The 27,332-nt window shown below is 45.2% G+C and overlaps 1 protein-coding gene across 5 annotated transcripts in view; it reads right to left on the reverse strand.

Moving 5' to 3' along the window:
• DPP6 (dipeptidyl peptidase like 6) overlaps positions 1-27,332 on the reverse strand; it is a 1,240,611-nt gene that overhangs the window by 270,282 nt on the left and 942,997 nt on the right. For all 5 annotated transcript variants that reach the window (XM_083189040.1, XM_083189042.1, XM_083189039.1 and 2 more), the window contains one exon: positions 27,125-27,223. In XM_083189040.1, the coding sequence (XP_083045166.1) occupies positions 27,125-27,223 (99 nt within the window). The remainder of the gene's footprint in view (positions 1-27,124; positions 27,224-27,332) is intronic.

Below are 27,332 nucleotides of genomic sequence, written 5' to 3' on the forward strand. Positions count from 1 at the left end.
AAAAAAAAAATAAAGTTTAAAAATAAAAAAAAATAAAAAAATATTAAAAGTTCAAATCACCCCCCTTTCCCCATTTCCCAAATAAAAATAAAAAAAAAATAAAAAAAATAAACATATTTGGTATCGCCGCGTTCCTAAAAGTCCGATCTATTAAAATATAACATTAGTTATCCCGCACGGTTAAAGGCGTAAACGGAAAATAATCCCCAACGCCAAAACTACGTTTTTTGGTCGCATCGCGTACCCAAAAAAAAATAACTAAAAGAGATCAGAAAGTCGCCCATATCCCATAATGGTATTAATTAAAAAGTACACTTCAGCCCGCAAAAAATGAGCCCTCACCCAGGTCCGTAGGTGGAAAAATAAAAAAGTTATAAGCCGCAGAACATGGCGACGCAACGCAAATTAGAAAAACCGTAAAAGTTGCGATTTTTTTTTTTAGTGGTAAAACATAACGAAAACTATATAAGTTTGGTATCGCCAGAATCGTAACGACCCATAGAATAAAGATAACCCATCATTTTAAACGAACTATGAACTCCAAAAAAAACGTAACCAGCGCAAAATTGTGCAATGGCGTTTTTTTTTTTTTTTACCCCACATTGAATTATTTCCTGATTCCCCAGAATATTATACGGTATAGTAAATGGTACCATTACAAAGTACAACTTGTCCCGCAAAAAAAAAGCCCTCATGTGTCTATATAGCCGGAAAATTAAAAAAGTTACGCTTATTTGAACGCAAGGAGGAAAAAAAAAAAAATTACCTTAAAAGGCAATGTCGTGAAGGGGTTAAGTAAAACAAAGGAATTGTCAGAAAAAGTAGTTTTTCAATTTCTGAACTTCCCATTGTGAAATATTAGACACGTAGCATCACTTTAACAAGCAAAGCTTTGATACTGGTTTGTTTGAATGACACAATGCCTACTGACAAGACGATATTGCCCTAAGACATGCACACTATGGATACATACATTTGGAACAGTTGATTTTTCAAACACGGTAGGAGATGTTTCCTCTGCACATAATCAGTAGTACACCTGCTGTTATCTGTTTCTTTTATATTTTCTTCAAGAAACTACAGTCTGCTCTTCTTTGAAGCATAACGTAAAAACCATTAATAGATTTAAAGGGCAGTTATGACTTTCTTAACCTTCTTGTAAATTAGCAGAACAATCAGACTCTGCTACCGGGAACCTGACTGATTTGCAAAATAAGATCAGTGCTCAATGGCAAAATTAATTTGCAGGTACTGCTGAGATAGTCCTGTAAGCACATTACACCATGTATACTAAACTTCAGTCTTGGGATTTGTTCTGCACTGAAATTGCCCATCTTGGGAAAATATTAATTTACCAAGTTAAGGAAATAGTGATCGTTAGAATTCAGTATTCAAATTAAATTTAGCATTATGCAGATTTCAATTCTGGAATAAATTCCTCAAGCCACAGGGAACTCAGGCTAAAGCGATTTACACAAAATCAGACAGGCCTGTGGGTTTACAATCTCAGGGTGCTGTTGTGACATGTCCGTATTCAGATGTGGTTGCCATTGCGTTTGCTGTTATTTTGCTGCAGTTGCGAGCAGCGGTGGATCCTACATTACTGCAGAAGGGGGGCTGCCGCTGGCTGCGCTACCAGGTCTCCTTTCCATGTCTAGTATCTATGTGGCGCGAGCCAAAATAGCAAAAATATCTAATCGCAATCCCCTCGCAGGAAGGCAGGATTTGGGGGAGATAACCGTCCATTTTCTGAGTTTCAAAAAAAACACAAGTGTGCCCAGGCATTGTAAGGGAGTGTGTGACGTCAGCGGCCTCTCAATCAGTCTGTCTCTCAGAGTTGTGGTAGGGTCAGAGCTTCTTACATTTGCACTATACTTGCCTACTTTTGAAAACTAGCTTCAGGGAGATTTCAGGTGCTATTAAAATACACCGCACCATTGATGGGGGCGGGGCATCATGCTCCGTGCCAAATGCATGTCTAGCTCCACCCATTTACTGACACTCAGGGGTGTTTTCTGCAATGGCAGGTGAAAACTATAACATGCCTCACAACTTTTGTTTTTTATAATTTGCGACCTGCCACACCAAAGGCGCGGCTGACCCAAGAAGGTGCAGAGCTAAATGCCAGGTGGGTGTGGCCTTGGAGAGAGTGCATGGCCTAGCACCGTGACCCCCGTTTCTGTCATTCATAGCTGCTGGGCAGCCCCCGGTCTCCCTGCCTGCACATAAGGACAGTTGGTGTGTGTGTGGGGGGGGGGGGGTATGTTATAAGACTAAAAGCAAAAAAAGAAGAAATAATAAATAATATAAGTATTGTACCACATCCACACACAGCAACTTAGTGCACTACGTTTTAATGTGAGTACACACAACAATATAATGAACAATGTCACTCATTTTGGTAATTCTGAGTGATATTGTTTCTAATATTGCTGAATGTGTACTCAACTAACGACGAGCGCTCATGATAACATACTTGATGATATTGCTTATGAAGTGAATCGTCAAGTCTGTATGGGTAACACAGCACACTTATCCCCCTTCCAAGTATTCCAGCCAGTACACACAGCATCATAGTGCACCATGTGATGGTGAGTGAAATGGGTATGGATGTGCGAGAGGATAGCGGACGGCAACATTTACACAATTCACTCACAGATTTACACAGGGTCAGGTTTTAGCTCTGTCTGAGTGTCGGCTAACCACTCGCAGTCATCTGCAAATTTGAACATGAGCAATCAGGTCTGAATCAGGCACCTGAGCCGCTTTGCAACCAAATCTGAATGAGCCCAATATTGCCAAATAATGTACATGCCTACTCTCTCACAATATTAGGTAGTCTCCTAATATCAAGAAAGTTCTCCCAGGCTCCTGAGAGAGTAGATAACCTTCAGACAGTTCCAGATAAACATTTGTGGGGGCAAAAGGGCAACTGACTGGTGGGCCCTTACTGATAAACTTGTCAATGAGGTACGCTGGTGATGTTATTACAAAGCAGAATGTGTAAGTAGTCCCAGAACCACATATGTAGTGCCAACAGTTAGCATTATGCCACAGTGCCTCCATGCCAATGTTATAGCTATGTGCAGAGGCTCCTCTGCATACGGTTTCCCCCGGGTGAACGCCAGCTGCCCTGTTGTTAAACCGTTTCTGGATGTGGGTGCAGCAGGACTGTGATAACAAGATAAACCATGACATGACCACATAGTACATTGTAGAAAATGGAAGAAGTCATTTGTGAGGTCAGGACTGTGATGGTGCAATTCAAGGCCCATTGCACCTTTTACTTGGATCTAACATCCATTAGCATACCTGTGGGGACATTCACCATCCACTTGCACTTGAAACTGTGTCCATGTTGACATTCAGGTAAAAAAACAGTGAGAAACCCCATGTCGACCTTTTGACTGTCGACCTAGACATTGCCAACTAACGACCTGTCGAACTAATGACCTTTCGACCTATAACCATGTCGACCTAATGGTGTTGACATAATGACTGTCAACCACCATGCTGTAGACCAAATGATCACAACCCGTGTCTATTACTAAGCTGAGTTTTCTACCTATCAGGGTCTATCAGAGTTGTTAGTCTCTACAAAACAAAAAGTGATTTAGCCAAGCTTCCAAAAGGTGAGCTACCTAATAATATGTGCATTTTCCCCAATTCTAAGGAAATATCCTTCATAGCTGGACTGACCCTAAAAGAGACGGACAGATGGGGACTCTGCAGATCCCACAATTAGTTGACTGTCATCATCCGCACAGACAAAATGAGTTCTTTCACATCAGTGGCAGTGAAACTAATGAGAGTTGCCAACCCACATAATTATTATTTTTTTCCTGATAACCTCATTAAACTGTTGAGCAACACTTTTATAATGACACATTATTAAGTTACACCAACATTCCTCCAAAAGTGAAAACAGTGACAGTGTTTGCGGTACACAAGAGGATTAGGATAAGATAAGTCTTTTCAAGCTGATTCTCAAAGTCATTGGTCTGGCTGTTGTAGATACTGTAACACAATTTCAGTAAAATGTCAGTTTTTTCATACTTACAGATGGAAATAACACAACATTTTTTACTTGCGCCACTAAATTTACAGACATGAACCCTGCTGCTAATGGAGAAGATATGTGGTTCAAGATCAATGGTACTTTTTATGTAGCTACTGCATTTTAATCTAAAAACCATGGGAAATGTGTTAAAACCAGAAGCATTTATTAAATCTTTAATGAAGGAGATGTCAGTGAAAGCAGGTACTAATTACCCGGGCCCGGGCTTGCTGGAGTGGCCCAGCGGGGGCACTGGTCCGACACCCACCCTCTTCTCCCTTCATCCCTTCTTGGCAGCAGCAGCACACACATACAGCATGTGCTGACAGTAGGCTCAGCATGAGCGGCTCACTGACAGCGCGATAGCTCATGCTGAGCCTGCTGTCAGCACAGCATATGCTGTAGGTGTGTGCTGCTGCTGCTGAGGGGGGAGAACGACAATAACACTCCCTTAGAGCAGAAACCCTGCCCATCTATGGTTTAGGGAGACAGTCAGGGTAAGGGGGGGGGGGGGTGCAGGTAGGCGGTGGGGACCGGCGAACTGCGACGGGGAGCTTCATCGGAACGGGGCGAGTGAGCATCTCGTGCGCGTGCCCCCTTCCGACGGATGGCAGGGCCTGGCGGCTGGGGATTCCTCCCAACGTTGAGACTGAGGCTCCATCTGTACCTCTCGGTAGCCCTGCACTGGGCCCCTGTCTGTCTGGGGGTCCCCAAGCGGGAGCACACTGACATCACTAGCTCTGACTTTTGTGCAGCAGCAGAACCAGACAGCCAGAATGCAAGCAGGATAGGATGCAGTACAGGCAATGACATAGGAGTATCAGGTTTAAGAGGAGACAGGAGGTGGGAGAGAGCAAGAAGTAACCCAGGGATCTCAGCTTTTCCTCTTCCCAGCATTTCTCATCAATGTAATAGTTCAACACAGATACAGCTGACACCCAATGACAATGACACCCAATTCTGGTTGGGTTGGGATCATTTGGTCTACAGCATGATGATCAACAGTCATTAGGTCAACATGGGAAAAGGTCAACATGGGTCTAGGTCGACATAGGAAAAGGTCGACATGGTTCTAGGTGGAAAGGTCATTAGTTCGACAGGTCGTAAAGGTCATTAGTTCGACAATGTCTAGGTCGACAGTGAAAAGGTCGACATGGGTTTTTCACAGTTTTTTTACCTGAATGTCAACACAGTCGACATGGACACAGTTTAAAGTGCACAGCATCCGCTCGCTATGCATCGGGCACACTATTTTATTCTCCCACCACGCCCTAGTGGATGGTAGGGCATGAAATACTGCCTGTCGGCACATGTCGGCTCAAAAAAACTGTGAAAAACCCCATGTCGACCTTTTCACTGTCGACCTAGACACTGTCAAACTAATGACCTGTTGAACTAACGACCTGTTGACCTAGAACCATGTTGACCTTTTCCTATGTCAACCTAGACCCATGTTGACCTTTTCCCATGTCAACCTAATGACTGTCTACCATTATGCAGTAGACCAAACGAAGGCATCCCTCCTGGTCTACCAGTCCACTGCCCATTTGTGATTCGAATGATCAGAAGCTTCAAGCTGTGGTTTGCAATGTGGTATGTGGACTTCTTCCATTACCAGTTACTATCGCCGGGCACTTCAGTAATAAGATAGGTACATACTTAAGTAAGGTACATACGACAGTAACAAACAATGCAGCTATCATTGCAGTTTTCATTTTCAAGTACACAACTTTCAACACAATGACAAAATATACAGTATGGGATTGTATCTAATTGATTATTGCTCCTGTTCACACTAGGGCCTTATTTTGGTTCACTCTTTCTGACAAAATCCTTCTTAGATGGACAAAACCATGTGCAATGCAGGGGGGCAGATGTAAAATGTGCAGAGAGAATTAGATTTGGGTGAGTTATTTTGTTTCTGTGAAGGGAAAATACTGGCTGCTTTATTTTTACACTGCAATATAGATCTCACTTTGAAGTAAAACCCCACCCAAATCTAATTATATCTGCACAAGTTACATCTGCCCCACCTGCAGTGCACATGGTTTTGCCCATCTAAGAAGGATTTTGTCAGAAAGAGTGAACTAAAATAAGGCCCTATACGATACTCGTATAGAACAGTGCCAAACAAAAGTACAATATATTGTTTGGTCCTGTGTTACACACTACCAGGGCTTAAAGTGGTTTGTGAGAGGTGGTGGAACTCGTTTCACATGCCACTGACCCTCCTCCCATCTCCCTATTAGGTGATGCCCAGGCCAGTGCCAGGGGTTTTGGCGTCCCTGCAAGCTACAAGTTTTATGCCCTACCTCCTATACTTTATAAAGGGACAGTGGCCTCACAATAGTACCCCCATTTCAAATTATACCACACAGTAGCACAAGTACACTGCATGTAGTCACCCTGATTCATATTATACCACAAAGTAATGCCCCTTATTCACATTATGACACACAGCAGTCCCCCTTATTAAAGTTACGCTAGCCAGTAGTACTCTTTATACATGTATGCCACACAGTAGTGTCGCTTACACATAATGCCCATAGTAGTATTGCTTATACACATAATACCAACACCAGTAGTACAAGTTACACATATCGGTCTCTGTTCCTCCAGCAGCTTTTCCTTCCTTCTTTTTCACTTCAGTGGTGGGAATGGCATGCCATAACATATGACATGCCACAGAGGGGAACTGCTGGGACAGAATTTTCTGTTGGAACTATTGTGCATGACTGTGGACGAGGTGGAACTGAGTTCCCCCTACCATTAGAGGTGGTGGAACTCAATTCCACCCAGTTCCCCCCACTTTAATTCCTGCACACTACACAATGTGGACCACATTGTATATTAGATTGGATGATGGATGAATGTTGTGTGTCAATGATACTGTAGATAGGATGTACACACTATACAATGATATTTTATTGAATGAGGTCCATTATTAGGATTTCAACCACCCATATGGGATTACTCCAGACAGTCTGGTAATTAAGACCGGATTCTGGAAGCTAGTAGCTACCTATTTCCAGGCATTGTATAGTCCAGGAATGTCTCTCATTCAGACACCAGTCTTAATTACTGGACTGTCCGGAGTAATCCTGGAGGGTGTGACATAGGGTTCTGACAGTCATTATCCCGACGTCGGGATCCCGACTGGCCGGACCCAGACAACATGTGAGCGCAACAAAGCCCCTTGTGGGCTTGCTGCGCTCGTCACGCTGCGGGCACGGTGGCTCGCTATGCTCGCAACCTATTCCGGTGGCCGTCGGGCTCCCGTGTGTCGGGGTTTTGACTGTCAGGATCCCGACGTCGGGTAAATGAGAGTCAGGATCCCGACTGTCAGGACCCCGTCTGGCACCCAATCCTGGATGGGTGGTCACCCTATACATAGAGTTTTATTTTGGTTGATTCGCTCGTATGCAAAGTCGCACCCTTGCAAGTCAACCAGAACCCGCCCTGCAAATGGTGGTATGCCCACCCCCTTCACAACGTGTGTTCGCACACAGGGCCAGTGATTGCATGTCTAACATAAACATCCATTCACAGCCTGTGGGTGAACACCCACATCATTCGATGGTCACCGACCATCGAATGATGTGCAACATGCACGCATATCTAAGTGACTCTCAGGTCTCCTAGATTGCACCCTCGGGAGTATTCGGTGATGTCAGCTGCCCGCCCCGGCACCGACGTCACGGCCTGATTACCATGGGAATGCCCAGCAATTACATGGGAACATCCATGAAATGCGCATATGCCAAACATCGGTCCCGGCTGCGAACGGACCAGAATAAGGTCCATAGTGTATACCCTCCTTTTACCCGGCTGCCCTGGCACAATTTTCTTATTAAATTGTGAAAATTTTTATCTAACCTATTTTATATACCTGCAATATGAGGTGAAAGAAAATCTTAGTTAAGACCGGGCCATAGTAAATAGACCCATTAGTCCTTAATGGTATTATGACCAAGACTGAAAAACAAAAAATATCCAGCTCAATAAAAATGAGAATGTTTTGTTTCGGTCTGTGATGTTACTGCAGTAATTTTGTCTATGTTTGTTCTTTACTCGGCGTGCCAAGCTGGAAATGATAATCCGTTTTTCTAAAACAAGATGCATTGCACTGCTTGACACTGAAACATTGGTAAGACTTACAGCTTTTTACCATGTTAGGATGAATATCCATAAATGTCTGTTTGCAAAACAAGTACAAATGGAACAAATTCATATCTTCCAAGTGTGAAAATCTGCGCAATAAATGTTTAAAGTGCTTAACAGTTAATAGGCAGAGATTGTCAGTTATGTATTTCTGATGAAAACACATTGACCATCACTTTATAAAAGAGACGGAGCCCTGAATTCTGTAATATCTGGGAGTGATTGCAAACAGCCAAGCGACACAAAGCATTGCACATGTTGTGAATCCGTAATTTACCTCCACATTCTTTAGTAAATAATACCTTGTAACAGAGGCAGAACTACAATTAGTGCAGCAGGTGCAGGACTAAGGGGACCACTGCTGCGCCTGTCACCCTCTTCCTGTCACCCACTCTTTCTCCCTGTCACACTTTGCTTCCCCCTTTCACCCACTGCCACGCTGCATATTGTGAACTAGGTTTGGGGTGGGGGAAGGGGGCCCAAATAATAATTTGGGACCTGGGATCACCACCCACAAGTTCTGCCACTGTCTTTTAATAGGTGCAGTTATTATTGACCAATTTATTTTTCTCAGCAACAAATGATTATAAACGTTATTTACTATTGAGATGTTCGTGGATTTACCACTGGCTGGTGGTTACGTTATTCATTACCATCATGGCTTTATTAAATAAATTATTCCAATTAATTAGTGTCTGTTTGCATTAGTTGCTTGTCATTTCCATAGAGACAATTGACATGTAATTTTTAAAGCCACACAAACAATGCAAAACAGGGTGTTGTAGACCATTCGTTTTATTACTGTATCATACCCTCCAACTGTACCAATTTATCCGGTAGAGTACCATTTTTTAATGGTCCAATTATGGAGCCAAGCCGACTATCTGACTGATTGGCCCGATAACTGGATAGCGTATTTGCAGGAGCGTTAGAAGGTAAATGGCTCCAAGCAATCCATCTTGTTTATGACATACCCCATACCTACCTGCTTCAGGTAGGATCTGTAAAAGATCCATTCAACTGGATACAGATCGTTAGCAGATCATATGCTCCAACAGATCGTGCGACCATCGCACGATCTGCTCAAGATCTGCTAAAGATCAGGATCGTTCTGGTGTGTACCTAGCATTAGTCGTCAGCCACTGCCACCAAGAATGATATGAGTTAGCGTCTACCAGATGGCATGTGGGATATCGTTGAGAAGACTATAGACACTATAAATGTCTGTATGGAGAGAGTTAGGTTCTATTAATCAACAAATACATACTAGGGAACTATTGAATTGCATGGATATGCCATGGACTTTAATGGTGCTTACCATGGATCTTGCTGGGATGGTGTGTGCATATGCATTGTGGAAAAGATGAGACTGGCTACAACACACACTTATACTTGTCCTGCCTCACTAACAGATATGCTTATCTTCATGTCCGTGCCTATTCATGAGTGTGAGTGGTTTGCCACGACTAGTGTGCCCATCCACGTGCAAGCGTGACTAATCACTCTATTCGATTCATTGGAAATACATTGTGCAATCACAGATGGAACTACTTGCACAGGGACACGTGTAGTTGCTGCCGCTATGCGTGCAGACATGTGACCATATTACAAAAATTTACTACACAATAAAGGTGCACGTTTCACTGTGAATGTGCTTAGGGCAGCTGGCCTAGTGAATCATTAGAACGTACAAAAAAAAAATTCACATAGCTATCGCTGAATCAATTCGTGTATGGTGAGAAATGTTTCCAATGTCACATAGATAACCAAAATGGAAACAAGAAATAATATAGTGAAGTACAATTTATTTCATCTTAAAAACATAATGTAAAATATCCAGTTAAAAATAACATAAACATCACATCCACATGTCCGTGGTATAGGGTAGATAGCAACAAATTACCAGAGGGCGTGTGAAGAGGAATTGAATCAACAGTTCAAATAGAGCATAGGATTATTGATACACTGGGTGATAGCCACTGGTCCTGGCTCCTGGTGGTGAAGGCCCGCACAGTGCAAAGTGCTGTCCTCAGTAGCGCACGCAGGGGGGGTTTCTGAGTACCCAGAAACCCCCCCAGGAGTCTAAGGGCCCTAGGCTGAAAGCTGAGGGTCTCCTCTTTCCATGGGTACAAGAATTTTAAAAATCGGCCCTTGGGAACCGGAGATATCTGACTTCAAAGCAGTGGTCCCCATCCAAGCCTGTTAATTGCTCAGTCAGATATTTCAGGTTCTGTCTGACTTAAAGTTTTTCTGAGGGTATATTCCAAAAGCTGGGACTCTCCTCCTTTGATGGACACTAGTAGCTTGTCTCTACTGTGCCCAGAACCAGAGATGTCAGCCTTACAGCAGCTGGTTACTGCTCCAGCTCCACACACCTGGCATGTAGTTTTATATTCTCATTTCTCACTGGCAGATTGCTCCTGAACTCTGATCCCCTAGTCCCCAGTACCAAATCTAAGAAATCTATTTCTGGGGACTGGAGATATCTGCAGTCATGCAAGCTGTCCTCCCACCAAAAAATTATGTATAATAAGCCCACTCCACTATACACCCCTCCTCTGCATATTAAACATCCTCTACCACCCTGGAAGTTATGTATCAGAGCCCCTTCATTCAGCCCAATGCCCCCTTCTCCCACCCCATCTCCCACCATCTGTGCAGTAAAGGGGTAATTAGTGAAAATTACTGACTACATGCTGAGCGGTTGATATAATACCCCCTACCACCTGCGGGGCATCAAAGCTTCCCCCAGCCCTACCGCTGGAGGATCAGTAGGGGCCCCAATACATTGCTATGCCAAGGGGTCTACACTGCTGTTATGTATATATATATATATATATATATATATGTGTGTGTGTGTGTGTGTGTGTGTATGTGTGTATATTATTATTATTATTATTATTATTATTATTATTTATATACTTTTGGTCTATCTATAATACTTTAATTGACCCGGCATATACTGGTTCACCTAAGTGTCCATCTCCGTGCTTTGCTCCGCCCCTCTGGAAACCCCCTTCTGAAAATCCTGCGTTTGCCACTGGTCCTCTATCCGTCCACGGCCCACTGACCAATGCTCCAGGGGTATTTTTTAAGGTCCAAATAGTGTGTAGTGGATGTGTCTACCTGCAGTGTTTAAATAGCAGCAGTCCTCACATTTGCGGCACCACACATGATGCCTATACAAAATTGAACTACAATGTCCACGATCCATTGCTGTGTGATGGCCTTCCATGACATCACTTCCGGTTAATCTGTAGTCCGGGGCATCACCACTGGACTTCATGTCCATCAATGAATCATGGACATTGTAGTTCAATTTTGTAAAGTGAATTTCCCCGCACGCATGCGAATGGATGTTTAGCAAAAACATCCATTCGCAGCCTTCGTGTGAGGACAAAATCATTCAATGCTCACCGACCATTGAATGATTTTGCAAGCGCTTGCATATGTAAGACACCTCATCTGTGGGCGCCCTGTACAGGAAGCGGGAGACATCCACTGACATCAGCTGCCCACCCCCTGCACCCGTGTCACAGGCACATTTACATGGGAACACCCAGCGTTTTCATGGGGATGCCCATGAAACGCTGGGCATTCCCATGGGCTCAGTCCCCCACCGCCACCCCGCTCGCACTTCTAGGTGCAAACGGAACGGCAAACAAGCAGTTGGCCGCGCCTGCTCGCACCAAGCCGCTGCACATGAGCATAAAAGTGTATGCACATGTGCAGTCGCTCACCATCGCTCCCCTGATGATCGGAATAAGGGTCTATGTACTGTATGTTCCATACAATTCATTTCAGACTTCCTCCAAAGACTAAGGTAATACATTTTTACGTTCTCTGTCAAGTTTAATGCAAAGTGTCCTTTCACAATTGAGTCAGCAAATCCCTACAAAATATTTAAGCACTATACAAAAAGATCAAAGGATGCATCAAGCAATCATTATCTATCAAACAAACAGCTCATCCATTAAATTAGTAGAGACAGAAAATGAACGGTGTAATGAGGTAGCAGCAGGTAGGAAACATGCATAAAGGACATATAAATCATCTGACACATACAGTACAAAACCTGCCAAAGTAAGATAGATCATTTGACATGTAGTAATGTGCTTGCACTATAGAAGAAACAGCAGGCAGAGAACAAAACCACTATTCTAAAAGGTAGCGGCGGTAGAAAGGTAAACACAATGAGTGTCACAATGACAGTGGATGTTATCGTACAGGCAGAAAACCAAGGTCATACAGGTCTAATTAATTGCAGAGAGACAGCAAAAGATGAGACATTCAGATCACAAAACAACATTTATACCAAGTGAATTAATGAAATAAATGAAAAATGGAAGACAAAAAACAATCCATCAAACAAATCCATAAGCTTGAAGGCTCTGCCAAGATATCAAAAAGATAACATCTAAAAAAATGAAATATTACAAAAACGCTGTACAGCAGAAAGAAGATGAAAAGATTAAAGATACAGCGTATATATCTACAGTATACCTTAGAATGTGAGCTCTCACGAGCAGGGTCCTCTCGCATCATGTGCTTTTCTTAGAATATATTTATCTCTGCCACCCTTAAAATCCCTTAAGTGTCCTGTGCCCTGATGCTACTGTCTTTATTTACCATGTACTTGTCCTAAATTGTCTTGTACTGTAAGTCGTTAATTTCTTGTTTTTGCTCATTTACTGAATGCATTGTTCGGCGCTGCAGATCCATTGTGGCGCCATATAAATAAACCAAAATATATATACTGTATATGCATGTGTAGTGAAGTTGAATCCAGAGTTGGCACACAGTACCTCAATCAACTTTGTACATCCCACTGCACTAATGGCGGATACTGGATGCACGTCTAACAGCACCATAGTTGCTAAGGCCTTAGTAATCTACTTTGCAACTGGGTGACTGGTGTCATAATTAGGGGGTATTCAATGTGTAGGTCACGGCAGTCAAGCTTGCTCGACCGCCGTGACCCTGTCCCGTTCTCAGTCAGCTCGACCGAGAACATGCAGGCGGGATTCAATGTCCCGCCTGCAGTGGGATGAGAACGGGGCGTGGCCGTGAGTTGCGGCTGGAAAGTGGCGAGCTGCAGCTGGCAGCTCGTCACTTCCCAGCCGTTCTATGAGCCTGACAGCTCGTGAAGTCAGGCTCGTTCTGCCGAGAAACGCTGCTCAATGCTAACTAAATAGTATTCCAAAACAGAATTATTTTATCACCAGCCAAGTGTAGTTACCGTACAGTATTGGTAGGGTCAGGCCTAGACATCACAAACCGCGGACACACTTGGACTTTGCTTGGGGGATTTGTGATATCTGGATGCACAGTTAGTTCCTGTGCTTTAACAAGTTTTTGTTTTTTTTTTTAATTTTTTTGAGACGGAGGAATTCTTCCATCTGGATGAGAAGCTGAACCACCAGTCATGAAGAAAGGTCAAGCCTTTCCTTGGCACTTCCTGTTGTAAATAGCATGTTGCCAAGTTAGCGTTTCTATGTACATATTTAAAATTGTTTTGGATTATTCATTATTATTATTATTACATTTAGGTTGCAGGATTTTACATTCCCTCTCTGACATTGTGCACCAGCCTGAGCAGACAATGTTGATGGAATTGCAGGTCAGTGTCATGACTGGTGCCAGTAGCTTCAGCACTAGTAATAGGAATTGTTTCCTGATCTTTTATTGTTTGTACTCTATTCTGTGTACCAAAATGTGAATGTAAAAGAAAAATTTAAATTAGACACCTTTCCCCCCATACTCAAACAAAACAATTATTTCAGTCACAGTTGTGGCAGACCCTGTTGTTGAAATGATTGGTTTGTTAAACTGTGCCTGTCCTGTTAATACAACAAAAGGGTGGGCAGGAGAAGAAGGACAAATCCATCTTGCACCTATTTTATTTGCATTATGTGCTCTCTGCAGCATTTTTAAAACTGCCATCCTGTCTGCCTCTGCAGATGGGCCACGTGTTTGTGCCACCCACTTGTGTCATTTAGCATAGTCATCTAGCTACCTTGGTGCAACCTTTTGGCCTAAAAACAACACTGCAAGGTGTGAGGTATTCAGGATAGACTTGAAATGAGTGGAAATTAATATGATTGAGGTTAATAATACATACCCTCCAACATCTGAAGGGTAGAAATCGGTACACATTTAGAAAGGGGGTGTGGCCACATGTAAATGGGCGTGGTCATGGGTAAATGGGGGTGTGGTCATGCCTCGGTTCCAAATGTGTACTGGGATTTTTTTTTTTTTTATAAGGGGATACTCTTAACTTTAGGAGCACTTAAATTCCTTTAATGTGACGTGCTGCAGCTCAGTCCTATGACATGTGATGGCTGCTGGCATATTAAATAATGAATTTATTTTCAATGTTCTGCCTACAATAACTTATGCATAATCTTTTTTTTTACATTTCAGATTATTCATAATATTGTAGGCAGAAGATTGAAAATAAATGCATTATTTAATATGTCAGCAGCCATTACATACATAGGACTGAGCTGCAGCACGTAACTAGAATGAGAAGAGATTAATAAAAAAAAAAATTTAACCTATGTGCTCCAGCCTCCGCTGGCTGCACCTGATGAGCCGGGTCCCGCGGCCGCTGTGTTCCACGCTGTGTGCAGTCAGTGATAGCTGATTGAAGCAGCTTTCTCTTCGCTCAGGGAGTCCTGTGTCCTGTCCCCTGTGCGCGACGCGTCATGATGTTATGACGCGCCGCGGCCACACGCTGGTCCTGGAGTCCTCAGCCTAAAGCAGCTATCTCTGCTGCACTTCGCGCGCCCGGAGTCCTGTGTCCCCTGTGTGCGTCATGACATCATGCCGACGCCGCACATGCTGGTCCGGGAGTCAGTACCCGCAATGCACCCTTTGGAACGGGTGCTTGGCAAGCCTGGGTGTGTCGGGTGCTTGGCGCACCACTGACAGCCTGGGGGAGTCGTTTGGGCACAAAAACCGGTACATTCGGTACAGGTTTTATTTGCCGGTACAGACCGTTAAAAAACGGTACTGTACCGGCAAATCCGGTACAGTTGGAGGGTATGATAATAGCGTAGGAGAAAAAAAAAAAAAACGCGATTTTAGCAATTTTTATGTGTTTTTTTTTCCAGATCCAAAACACAAAACAAGAAACAATGAAGGGTGATGTTTTGTGACAGATCCAGATCCAAAACACTGCCAGATATACAGATCCAAAACACTGCCGGAGATACAGATCCAAAACACTGCTGGAGATACAGATCCAAAACACTGCTGGAGATACAGATCCAAAACATGTTTCATGAAACACTAAAAGTGGCCGGTGCACATCCCTAATAAATAGACAGACAGATAGAAGCACCTACCCACTTATCTTTTAATATACATTAAAGAGAAATACAGCAATGTAAAAATGTGCTGTGTACTATACGCAGAATTGAATGTTGTCATCACACAGAATGGGTGAAATGTTAGGTACAACTAACATGAATATAGCAGAACGCTGTAGGTATAGAGAGGAAGGGATATGATGAAAATGATGTACAGTAAAGATTAACGATCACAATGTGTGATTAAATATATCATAGTTTGTACTTCATTACGGCTATTTAATGGATAAGTTCACTTTACTACGTAGTGGTAAATGATTATTCTAAAGGTAAATTAGAATGTTGTCTAAATGAATGTTTATGATAATCTGTTAAGAAACAGCTACAGACAATTTTTGTGATATATTGGCAAATAAATGCTCACATATACATCAATTTTATTATTTTGAATGCACTTTCTTTTAATTCTCTATATATCCTCCGTCCAATCAGATGATAGCAAGAAGTGTGGTGTGAGGTGAACTGGTTGCATCTATTGCCACTATGTGTATTACTATATCTAGCCCTCTCCATTAGCACAGTCTCCCTCACCCTACAGTGCCCCCCTGACCAGTGCAAGTGTCAAAATAAACAACTCAGCTTCTCCTTTCTCCGGCCAAGCCCCTCTGTCCGCCTTATTATTATTAATAACAGTTTCTTATATAGCGCATACATATTCCGCATCGCCTTACAGAGAATATTTGAACATTCACATTAGTCCCTGCCCCAGTAGAGCTTACAAGCTATGTTCCCCAACCACATGTACACACACACACAGACAGTCTAGGGTTAATTTTGTTGGGAGTCAATTAGCCTACCAGTATAGTTTTGGATTGTGGGATTCGAACCCATGACCTCAGTACTGTGAGGCAGTAATGCTAACCATTACACCATCGGTACTGCTGCGCCGGTTCTCCATCAAAGCACAGAACTCACCGATGCACATCTCACACTGAGCCCTAGACCACCCGGTACACACCAGCCACTGACCACACAGCCCATCAACCCCAATTGGGACACCAAAAATAATGTCATTGGGTCTAGAGCAACAGTGGGCAAAGACAGTTTGGTGCAGGTGAGCGCTTGTGCTGAGAAGGGAGGGGGGCGGGGAATGTGCTGCCTGTTAGACAAGGGCAAATAAATGCCCTGTGTTACCCACGCTGCTTATGTGTCACAGTAATGCGTGGCTATGCCTCACCTTCATCAACTGCTGCTATACTCAGTGCTACTGTATCTGTCACCCACAGAGGCGCCACATTACTGCCTTGCCATGGGTGACAAAACCAATGGAAACGTTACTGGCTTTGTTTGAAAAATGACAGTTAGGGGCTGGTTGGTTATCTCTCTCCAGGCTTCTTCCTCTAAGAACTTTATAACTCTATAACTAGCACAATAACTATACTCTGTGCTATATGCTCTTCAGCACTTTGTGCATTTATGGTGTATGCTCATTTATTTAATAACTTTAATCCCAATTAATCAGGACTACTGTGTCAGAGAAATTAATTGAATGGTATTTTAATTATAACAGCTATTTTATCATTTTATCAAATCAGCAGTTATTTTTTATGTCTTCTAGACATCTACCATCGTCCTGGCTCATCATATCAGTGGATACATTCTCTGCTTGAGTCGAGAACACTTTCTGTCCTGTAAAATTCCTAATCTTATTCATTAATTTTTTTTAACATCCCTATTGTTTAATCAGCTTTCATCTCTTCTGTAAAATGACTCATCTTAACCCTCTCCCATAGCATACCCTCCAACTGTACTGATTTACCCGGTACAGTACCATTTTCTAACGACCTGTACCAGATCAATTCCCCTGTACCGATTGTACCGGTTTATTAGCCTTCAGCCGCAGCACCTCTCAGTCTCAGCCGAGGAGGCCGCGGGGACTCTGGGAGGTGTAGTTTTCGACTGCCGGCTACTCCCCAGGGAGCATGAGGGGGAGCTGCTAAACAAATCTACAACTCCCGAGGTGCACCAAGGGGGGACACGGCAGGCCCGTCTCCTCCTGCTCGGGGATAGACTGGAGAACGTCATGCATGCTTTCTGGAGTGTGCACTGCAGTACACTGTGCAGAACAGCAGGGTCAATGAAGCGCAGCAGGAGATGACCAACGCTGGGCGGGCGACGTGGGGCTGGACAGGTAACGTGATTATATTCTACACACACAGGTGTTGAATGTATGACCATGCCCCCTTTCCATCAGCCACGCCCCTTTCCGATATTTTTTTTTTTTTTTGCAGTGATTTCTGAACCTCGCATTTTGGAGGGTATGCCATAGATTTCTCTAAATTGTCTGTTTTGCCCAGACATACAATTTCTTGCTATCTTATCGGCTTTCATTTTGTTCTAATTCAAAACTTTACCAGCTTCCTCTTCTATCCATCAGATCACCATTCTATTTCATCATACAAGGTCTATATTCCAACTGATTCCCCACCACTTGAGCTGGGTACACACTAGTAGATGTATCTGCAGATCAATTGATCTGCAGATATATCAACAGACAGATTGGGCAGCGTGTTCTTCATACTCACTGCCTGATCCGTCATGATTAATATCGGTCACAGGTAAATTGATAGCAGAAACTGGCCAATGGTCAGTCCATATATCAGCTGTTCAATCGAACGGCTGATATATCGCCCAGTGCGTATGCACCTTAAGACTGACCATCTCACATGCAGCCATCTCACCGGGTGACCTGGAAAATGTGAACTGTGTGGTCTTGCGGACCGAGTTTGAGAACCCCTGCATTAAACAATCATATATATGAAAATGTGCTAGGTCTGCTAAGAGTGGCTGGAGGAGGTCACTGTATGGTGCAAAGTGCCTTAATTGTAAATGTAATGTCTATAGGGGGAGATGTATCAAACTTTTGGAGAGAGATGAAGTACGGTTGCCTATCTGACCCTCTCCTTCAGGGAGAAAATGCTCTGTTCCTAGACTTCCCTATGTAATGTAGGATTGCCATCACCTGTGGTGAAACGCCTTTCTTATCAATAACCTAGCTCACCACAGGTGATGGCAATCATACATTACCAGGGAAGTCCAGGAGCAGAGCATTTTCTCCCTCATGGAGAGGGTCAGGTAGGCAACCCTGGGATAAAGTACCAAACAACCAGCTTCTGTGATATTTTCAAACATCATCTAAATTGAGGGGATTATTCAGACCTGATCGCAAGGTTGCAAATTCGAAGTCTGGGTGATAACCAGAAATTGTGGGGACTGACAAACCCCCCTTCCCCTTAAAAGGATGCCTGCGTCTTCTCTGGCTCGTCCTCCAGCATCTTGCTTGCTGGTCGCCCCCACTGTAAGCCGCACGATGATGTCATACCATGCAAGGTTTACAGTGTGGGTGCCCAGCATTCCTGCTACCCGCTGCACTGCCTTGATGTGTATGTCCTCAGGTAGCGGGAGGATCTGGCCGGGCCTGGAGACTGCTGTGTATGTGCGTCGGGCATGCGGAGGACCCCCGGCCCGCCTCTGTGGAGTGGGGGATGGCGGCCAGCTGACCCATGGGCGAGGGGCAGCTGCAGTAAATGGGGGGTGCTGGCAGCCTGTTGCCCGGACCCTACCTTCTGTCAGAGTGGCCGGGCCCGGGACAGTTTTACCCATAGCACCCCCCTGAAGGCGGCTTCGGTGATAATCATATGGTCATATTACGCATGCATGAGGCCATCCTGCGATACATTCTGCACCTTTTTTTTATTGCTGCCTGTACGCAAGTGTTACGATCCGCCTCCAGCGGATCGGTGTTATGCGCAGATTCACGCATTCCCCTGTGTGTTGGCTCCCTGTGTATTTTCCTGTCTGTGTTGGTATTTGCTCGTTGGTGACCTCCGGTGGTCAGCCTGGGCCATTGCAGCTCACTCTGTCTGTGTGGGTGTGTGATTAGGGCTCAGGTGTTCTCATCAACTGCTAGCTTGCTATGCTCACCTGCAGGCTATGTGTGTTGATCACTTCCTGGTGTTCACTATATAAACCTCCTCATCTATTACTTCCTGCCGGTTATAGCTTCAGTCTTTGCTAGAAGTGTTCCTGTGCTCCCATCCTGTTCCTGAGTCTGTGTCCAGTATCCAGCCCATCCTTGTGTCCATGTGCAGCTTCCAGTTTGTTCCTAGTGTCCGCATCCAGTATCTAGCCCATCTGTGTGTCCGTGTGCAGCTTCCAGCTTGTTCCTGAGTCCGCATCCAGTATCCAGCCCATCCTTGTGTCCATGTGCAGCTTCCAGTTTTGTTCCCAGCGTCTGTATCCAGTATCCAGCCATTCCGGTGTCGGTGTGCAGTCTCCTGTCCTTCCTTGGTTCCAGCTGACCTGTCCTGCTGTGCACAGATAAGTGGGGTATTCCCCCAAACCTCCTTTACTGTGCTTTTGGTTATACTGAGACACTTCTGTGTATTGTTACACTTGCTTTGGATTTATGGTACACCTTTGCGTATTGTTACGCCCGTAGTTGAGCCATTGTTCTCAGTGGGATTAGGGTCCCTTGCCATCTCAGGGTTAGTTAGGTTATCCCCTTGCGCTCTCCTGGCCTCGGCAGCAGGTGTTGTCCACCCTTAAGACCTGCCTGTAGCGGAGCGGAGCGGGCCTAACTCGCTCCCCAGCCGAGACGGGCCCAGGCGAAGCCTAGCTCTGCACACAGCTGCCGACTCCTGTCTGAGGCAACGGAGTTAGGGTCCGGCAGGGGTCCCCATCTCCTAACATTATAACCGGCCATACAGCACTCTGGAGCTGGGTTCTGCCCTCTCAGTCCAGAGATTTCCAGCCGTGTCAGTTTTTTGCCCGTGTCAGTTTTTTGCCCGTGTCAGTTTTTTGCCCGTGTCAGTTTTTTGTCCGTGTCAGTTTTTTCTTGCTGGTGTATAAACTTGCATGGCCATATCATGCAGGCCATGCAAGAATCATTAGCGGCTCTAAATTTGGCATTCAATGCCGTAAAACCTGGACAGTGGGAGATTTTGCAGCAGTCTCTTCTGCAGCTGCAAAGACTCATCACTGATATTTTTCTGGTCCTCCCAGAGGTCACTGGGGTTCGTTCAACCCCTAATGAGGCCCTGCCTAAGGAAGTATTAGGCAGCAAGTCCTCAGACCCAGAGGGTCAGGTAAAGCATAGAAGTTATCTACGGCCGAAGCTTCCGTTAGAGGAGCGTCAGCGGCGTAGAAACCTTAATCTATGCTTATACTGTGGAGATTCTGGCCACTTCTTGCAGACGTGTGGCTTGCGTAATTCCGGTGGTGCCGACAGGGTATCTCCTCTGGCCAGGTCGGAGCAGGTTGTCAGATCTAAGCCTGTCTCCACTGTGGCAGAGGAGCTCTCTGCCGAGTCTCCCAGTAAAAGCACTCTGCCTTTTTCTACTGGTCCCAGTGCTGATGTTTTAATGACCAGGGAGTCAGAGTTGCAAACCCTTGAAGGGAAAGCCCAGGTGGTTGAGTCATGTGCCGGGGGCCCGCCGTGCCAGTCTGATGCCGGGGGCCCGCCGAGCGAGCCAGATGCCGGGGGCCCGCCGAGCGAGCCTGATGCCGGGGGCCCGCCGGGCAAGCCTGATGCCGGGGGCCCGCCGGGCGAGCCTGATGCCGGGGGCCCGCTGGGCGAGCCTGATGCCGGGGGCCCGCCGTGCCGGTCTGATGCCGGGGGCCCGCTGGGCGAGCCTGATGCCGGGGGCCCGCCGTGCCGGTCTGATGCCGGGGGCCCGCAGAGCCGGCCTGATGCCGGTGTTGCCCCAGAAGGGGTTCAAGCCGGTGTCGCCCCAGAAGGGGTTCAGGCCGATGCAGCCCCAAAGGGCGGTCAGGCCTGTGTCGAGGCCGCAGCCCCGAGTGGGGGCCCGGAGGCCGCAGCCCCGAGTGGGGGCCCGAAGCCTCAGTTTGCAGCCCCGAGTGGGGTCCCGGAGGCCGCAGCCCCGAGTGGGGTCCCGGAGGCCGCAGCCCCGAGTGGGGTCCCGGAGGCCGCAGCCCCGAGTGGGGTCCCGAAGTGCGCAGCCCCGAGTGGGGTCCCGAAGTGCGCAGCCCCGAGTGGGGTCCCGAAGTGCGCAGCCCCGAGTGGGGTCCCGAAGTGCGCAGCCCCGAGTGGGGTCCCGAAGTGCGCAGCCCCGAGTGGGGTCCCGAAGTGCGCAGCCCCAGAAGGGGTTCAAGTTGGCGTCGCCCCAGAAGGGGTTCAAGTTGGCGTCGCCCCAGAGGGGGTTCAAGCCTGTGTCGCCCCAGAGGGGGTTCAAGCCTGTGTCGCCCCAGAGGGGGTTCAAGCCTGTGTCGCCCCAGAGGGGGTTCAAGCCTGTGTCGCCCCAGAGGGGGTTCAAGCCTGTGTCGCCCCAGAGGGGGTTCAAGCCTGTGTCGCCCCAGAGGGGGTTCAAGCCTGTGTCGCCCCAGAGGGGGTTCAAACCTGTGTCGCCCCAAAAGGGGACTCTGTCTGTCTTGTCGCCCCAAAAGGGGACTCTGTCTGTCTTGTCGCCCCAAAAGGGGACTCTGTCTGTCTTGTCGCCCCAGAAGGGGACTCTGTCTGTCTTGTCGCCCCAGAAGGGGACTCTGTCTGTCTTGTCACCCCAGAAGAGGACTCTGTCTGTCTTGTCACCCCAGAAGAGGACTCTGTCTGTCTTGTCACCCCAGAAGAGGACTCTGTCTGTCCTGTCGCCCCAGAAGGGGACTTTGTCTGTTCTGTTGCCCCAGAAGGGGACTCTGTCTGCCCCATCTCTCAGAGGAATCCTGATTGTCCTGCTTCTCAGCTAAGTTCCAGCCTTGCCGGTGGCTTCGAGAGAACAGCTGTTGGTCTACCTTGTGCTGTTCAGCCAGAGTCTCACTGTCGTGCCGCTCATTCCGAAGTATTTCGTAGCACTGCACAGCCAGAGTTTCTCCATGGTGCGGATCAGCCAGAGACTCATTATCGTGCTGCTCACTTAGAAGCACTTCACAGTGTTGCGCAGCCAGAGTTTCACCCTAGTGCTGCTCAGCCGGAGATTCACCATTGTGCGGCCCAGTCAGAAATACATCACTGTATTGTTCAGCCAGAGACTCATCATAGTGCTGCCACACGAGAAGGACCATCAGACTTTGAAGTCTCAGCCCCACAGGCCATAGTCCCAGATATGCAGTCCAGTCAGGTAACAGAGAGTGAAATGTCTAATGTCTTGGATAATATTTCTCCCTCTATAGTCTTTGATGGGGACTTAGCCCAATTTGTTGCATTATTAGAACATTATGTCATCATCATGGAGTCCAGACCGTTTTTAGGCATCACTTCTGACAATTTGGTGTTATATCTAATATATTCCTTCAGAGGTGTGCCTTTCAGATGGGCGTCCAAATTGGTTCAGTCTGAGGATCCCTTGTTAAAGAACTTCTCAGCATTTAAGGATGCTGTATTAGAAAGATTTGGCCCCAATAAGGTTGATTCAGATGTCTCTGGGCCGACCTCCTGGCCGGCAGAACCTTCTTCGGATTTGGGAGATTCAGCCAAAAGATCTGCTCATAAGGCCATATCCTCACGGGGGGTCCCTATAGCCACAACCTCAAGTGAGATCGTTGGTGATGTTACCCCCGTGAACAACTCATGTCATTCAGCGTGGAAAGCCCAGCCCTTAGCTATTACCGCGGGGTGTGCTTTCTTGACTCCGTCTAACAGATATATCCCTGAAATGTTAGCTTCTAGAGCACTGAGGTCTAGGTTTGAGTCTGTATCTGATTCTGATTCGGAGATTGATGGTTATCCGGTATATAAAGGCCCTATGGTCTTCGAAGAAGCTTATTGTAAACCAGGGACGGCTTCCTTTACCAATTTACCAAAGAAGAAGAAGAAGTCTCGTCGGAGACATTAGCTCTGTTCTGTCTTTGTCGTATCCTACTTAGGTGTCCGGAGTCCACCTTTTTTAGGGGGGGATACTGTTACGATCCGCCTCCAGCGGATCGGTGTTATGCGCAGATTCACGCATTCCCCTGTGTGTTGGCTCCCTGTGTATTTTCCTGTCTGTGTTGGTATTTGCTCGTTGGTGACCTCCGGTGGTCAGCCTGGGCCATTGCAGCTCACTCTGTCTGTGTGGGTGTGTGATTAGGGCTCAGGTGTTCTCATCAACTGCTAGCTTGCTATGCTCACCTGCAGGCTATGTGTGTTGATCACTTCCTGGTGTTCACTATATAAACCTCCTCATCTATTACTTCCTGCCGGTTATAGCTTCAGTCTTTGCTAGAAGTGTTCCTGTGCTCCCATCCTGTTCCTGAGTCTGTGTCCAGTATCCAGCCCATCCTTGTGTCCATGTGCAGCTTCCAGTTTGTTCCTAGTGTCCGCATCCAGTATCTAGCCCATCTGTGTGTCCGTGTGCAGCTTCCAGCTTGTTCCTGAGTCCGCATCCAGTATCCAGCCCATCCTTGTGTCCATGTGCAGCTTCCAGTTTTGTTCCCAGCGTCTGTATCCAGTATCCAGCCATTCCGGTGTCGGTGTGCAGTCTCCTGTCCTTCCTTGGTTCCAGCTGACCTGTCCTGCTGTGCACAGATAAGTGGGGTATTCCCCCAAACCTCCTTTACTGTGCTTTTGGTTATACTGAGACACTTCTGTGTATTGTTACACTTGCTTTGGATTTATGGTACACCTTTGCGTATTGTTACGCCCGTAGTTGAGCCATTGTTCTCAGTGGGATTAGGGTCCCTTGCCATCTCAGGGTTAGTTAGGTTATCCCCTTGCGCTCTCCTGGCCTCGGCAGCAGGTGTTGTCCACCCTTAAGACCTGCCTGTAGCGGAGCGGAGCGGGCCTAACTCGCTCCCCAGCCGAGACGGGCCCAGGCGAAGCCTAGCTCTGCACACAGCTGCCGACTCCTGTCTGAGGCAACGGAGTTAGGGTCCGGCAGGGGTCCCCATCTCCTAACAGCAAGTTAATTGACAGGAAGCCTTTGTTTGTGGGTGTTAACCCGCCATTTCCTGGGAGTGCCAGGTGTGATCATTCCTCCAGCCCCAATCTATCCTGATTGCAAATAGCAGGCTGACATTCCTTAATATTCATTGTAATAATAAAGCCATGATTTGCAGTCCTTGCACTGGCCACCTGTTTCATCCAGTATATATTTCTGGTTTCTACTTCTGTTATTTCTGTTTACCACTCGGCTGTGTTCTCCCTTCTCCCTACTTCCACTCCTATCTCTTAGATGTTCCCCCTGCACCTACAGTATACTCGGCAATGCAATACATACCTAAGACAATCAAACTTTCAAATCTCTAAGCGTGTCCAGAAAACACATCTCTCCAGGGATGCTTATCAAATGTCCTAAATACCCAGCTATTAAAGTCTTTAGTTTAGCACTAGATAACACAATCTCCTAATACCTGCACCTTCCCCACAGTTTATTTATTCTTCAATTTCCATTAACTGCATAACACCCTGCCTGTTATCTCCTCCACAGTTCCTGAGTCTTTTTCTGTATTTGCAGAGACATTACCTGATTGACTAACTCATACAACTGGATTTCACACTGTGATGGTTGATTCACTGTACAAAACAAGCACTGTTATGTTAGCATACTGTATGCATCATTTGTCTTATCTCTATTAGACTGTAAGCTGTTAGTTATTTTAAGCCAGATGCATAACAATCCTCATTAAGTTAGTGTAGCATATTTTGGCGAAATACCTCTGCGTATTACCAGTGAAGTAAAGCCCCACACACACCCAAATTCCAATCACTTAATAGTAATGTGCTGGAGTGATAATTAGCACAAACATAAGCGCTATTAAGGTCACCAACAATAAAAATAAATAAAATAATTTTTTCAACTTTATTCCGAGCATTCTATAGAGCCTTAGTGTCATAACCTTTGCAAGATAAAATGTTCAATTTAATTTAATTGTTGTTCAATAACTGTTATATCTGTACCACGTTACGTTTTATGTGAGTATATTGGCCAATCGCAATGGCGTCCAGCCAATTTGAATGATGCTGACTACTTGTTTCTATAAAGCTGTTTGAGTCAATGGGCTTTCGGTAAGTTTTCGATTTGAATATATCTTGATCAATATAAATGATAAGGTCTGAAAAAGAAACCTGAGATGTACTGATAGAAAAAAAATATCTTCATGGGGATCTGGTGTGGATGGATGGACTACAGAGTCTCGGATGATTATAAAACATACATCACATCAGCTTTAGAGTAAAGGGATATAGAATGTATGAATTAGTTTTGTTGTGGGATCCCCCGCCCTTCTTTTTTTTTTTTCTTTTTCTTCTCTCTCTTTCTATCTCCTCTATGGGAAGAGTGGAAAATGAATACGATTGACGAGTAGATTAGGAACCTTCCCTCCCTTTGTAGGTTTTAAGTTAAAAGATGGATTAAAGGTTTATTTAATTATTTATTTAATTTATTGGAAAAACTATTGATATTAAGTTGGGAGCAAAAAATGGCAAGCTCCTCCTCATTGGCTCGCCAATAAAGAAAATGTCATCTATGAAATGGCACCAGGACACCAGGTACGCCTTGCAGCATCCTGGCTACCCTGGCAGGAGCTTCCTTCCGACTGGCCACCCTTTTGGACTGGAGGTTCGATTGGAGACCCTGTTTGCCCTGTTCCATCTGTAGCTGTTTTGCCTGTGATGTGTTAATCCATGCGATTTTTATTGTCTTCACTTTGTAAGTGCATTCTCATATTAAAACATTTGTGGTAAAGAAGTTATTTGCACTATCTTCCTTTCCTTTCTCCTATCTCCGAAATACCACATTAAATTGTGTATATCTCTTTAGGCCTGGACGTTGATGTAATATTACACTATCTTGGATACTGAGGATTGAACTCTAAAAATGGAAGTCCTTTGGTGACAATCACTTTAATTTTTTTTATTGTTGGTTATCTTAATAGCGCTTATGTCTGTTTAATTACCACTCCAGCACATTTGTATTTGGAGTAAATCTGTGGATATTTGCTCTTTTGACACAGTGTGAGCTGCAAGTTTGGGTTTTATTGCCCACTTTTATTGGATCACCCTGCTATATCTATTCACTTTATAATAGTCACATATACGCCCACCTCCCATTGAGTCTCATGGGCTCCAACTACGAATCGTATAGAAGTTTGCTGTAACGAATCACACCAATGTGTAGCAGGGGTGGGGCCACAACAACATAATCATTCACTTTCATCAGCACGCCTACTTTCAGGAGACACACCCACCAGCTGCATCAACCTTTCCACTCCTCCCAGAGGAGGCCGCAAGGAAGTCAGCAAATATGGTTAAATAACTGTAAACTAATTAGTAATTAATTTGTATCTAAAAAAGCAATGTCACTTTAAAAAACAGCAATTATTAGCAAATACAGAACAATTTTTCAATGATTGGTTACTGACAGTAATTTTGGGTCCAATACAACACTGCTAAAAGATAAAGAGGTTAGCATCAAATGATAAAAAAGGAAAAGTGCAGAGGATCTGTGTCAGATATCACGCACTGAATCTTCCAGAAAAGTACATCAATCTTAATATTGGTGGTTATTAGCCCAGGATATAATAAAGCTGCTTTCATTATCTACTTGGAGAAACTAATAGAAAGATTGATGGAGAAAGTTCTGCAGTGTGGCGTCAGACTCACCATTTATCCATTTAGCTTCTGTATCGTGGATTGCAAACTCTCCACTGACCAAATCTTGCAGCGATACCTTTGCCTTGAGTGACAGGCTATTATCTTCCACTGGAAAAAGAATACAAATACATATAGGTTATTTTTCATCCTCAGCTTAAGTCATTGAATTTCAATAAGATCAGAAAAAAATATATAAGCACAACCTGGCATGTTATTT

Source organism: Crinia signifera, chromosome 5 (assembly GCF_055691185.1).
Source record: "Crinia signifera chromosome 5, ASM5569118v1, whole genome shotgun sequence".
In the NCBI taxonomy this organism is placed as follows: Eukaryota; Metazoa; Chordata; class Amphibia; order Anura; family Myobatrachidae; genus Crinia; species Crinia signifera.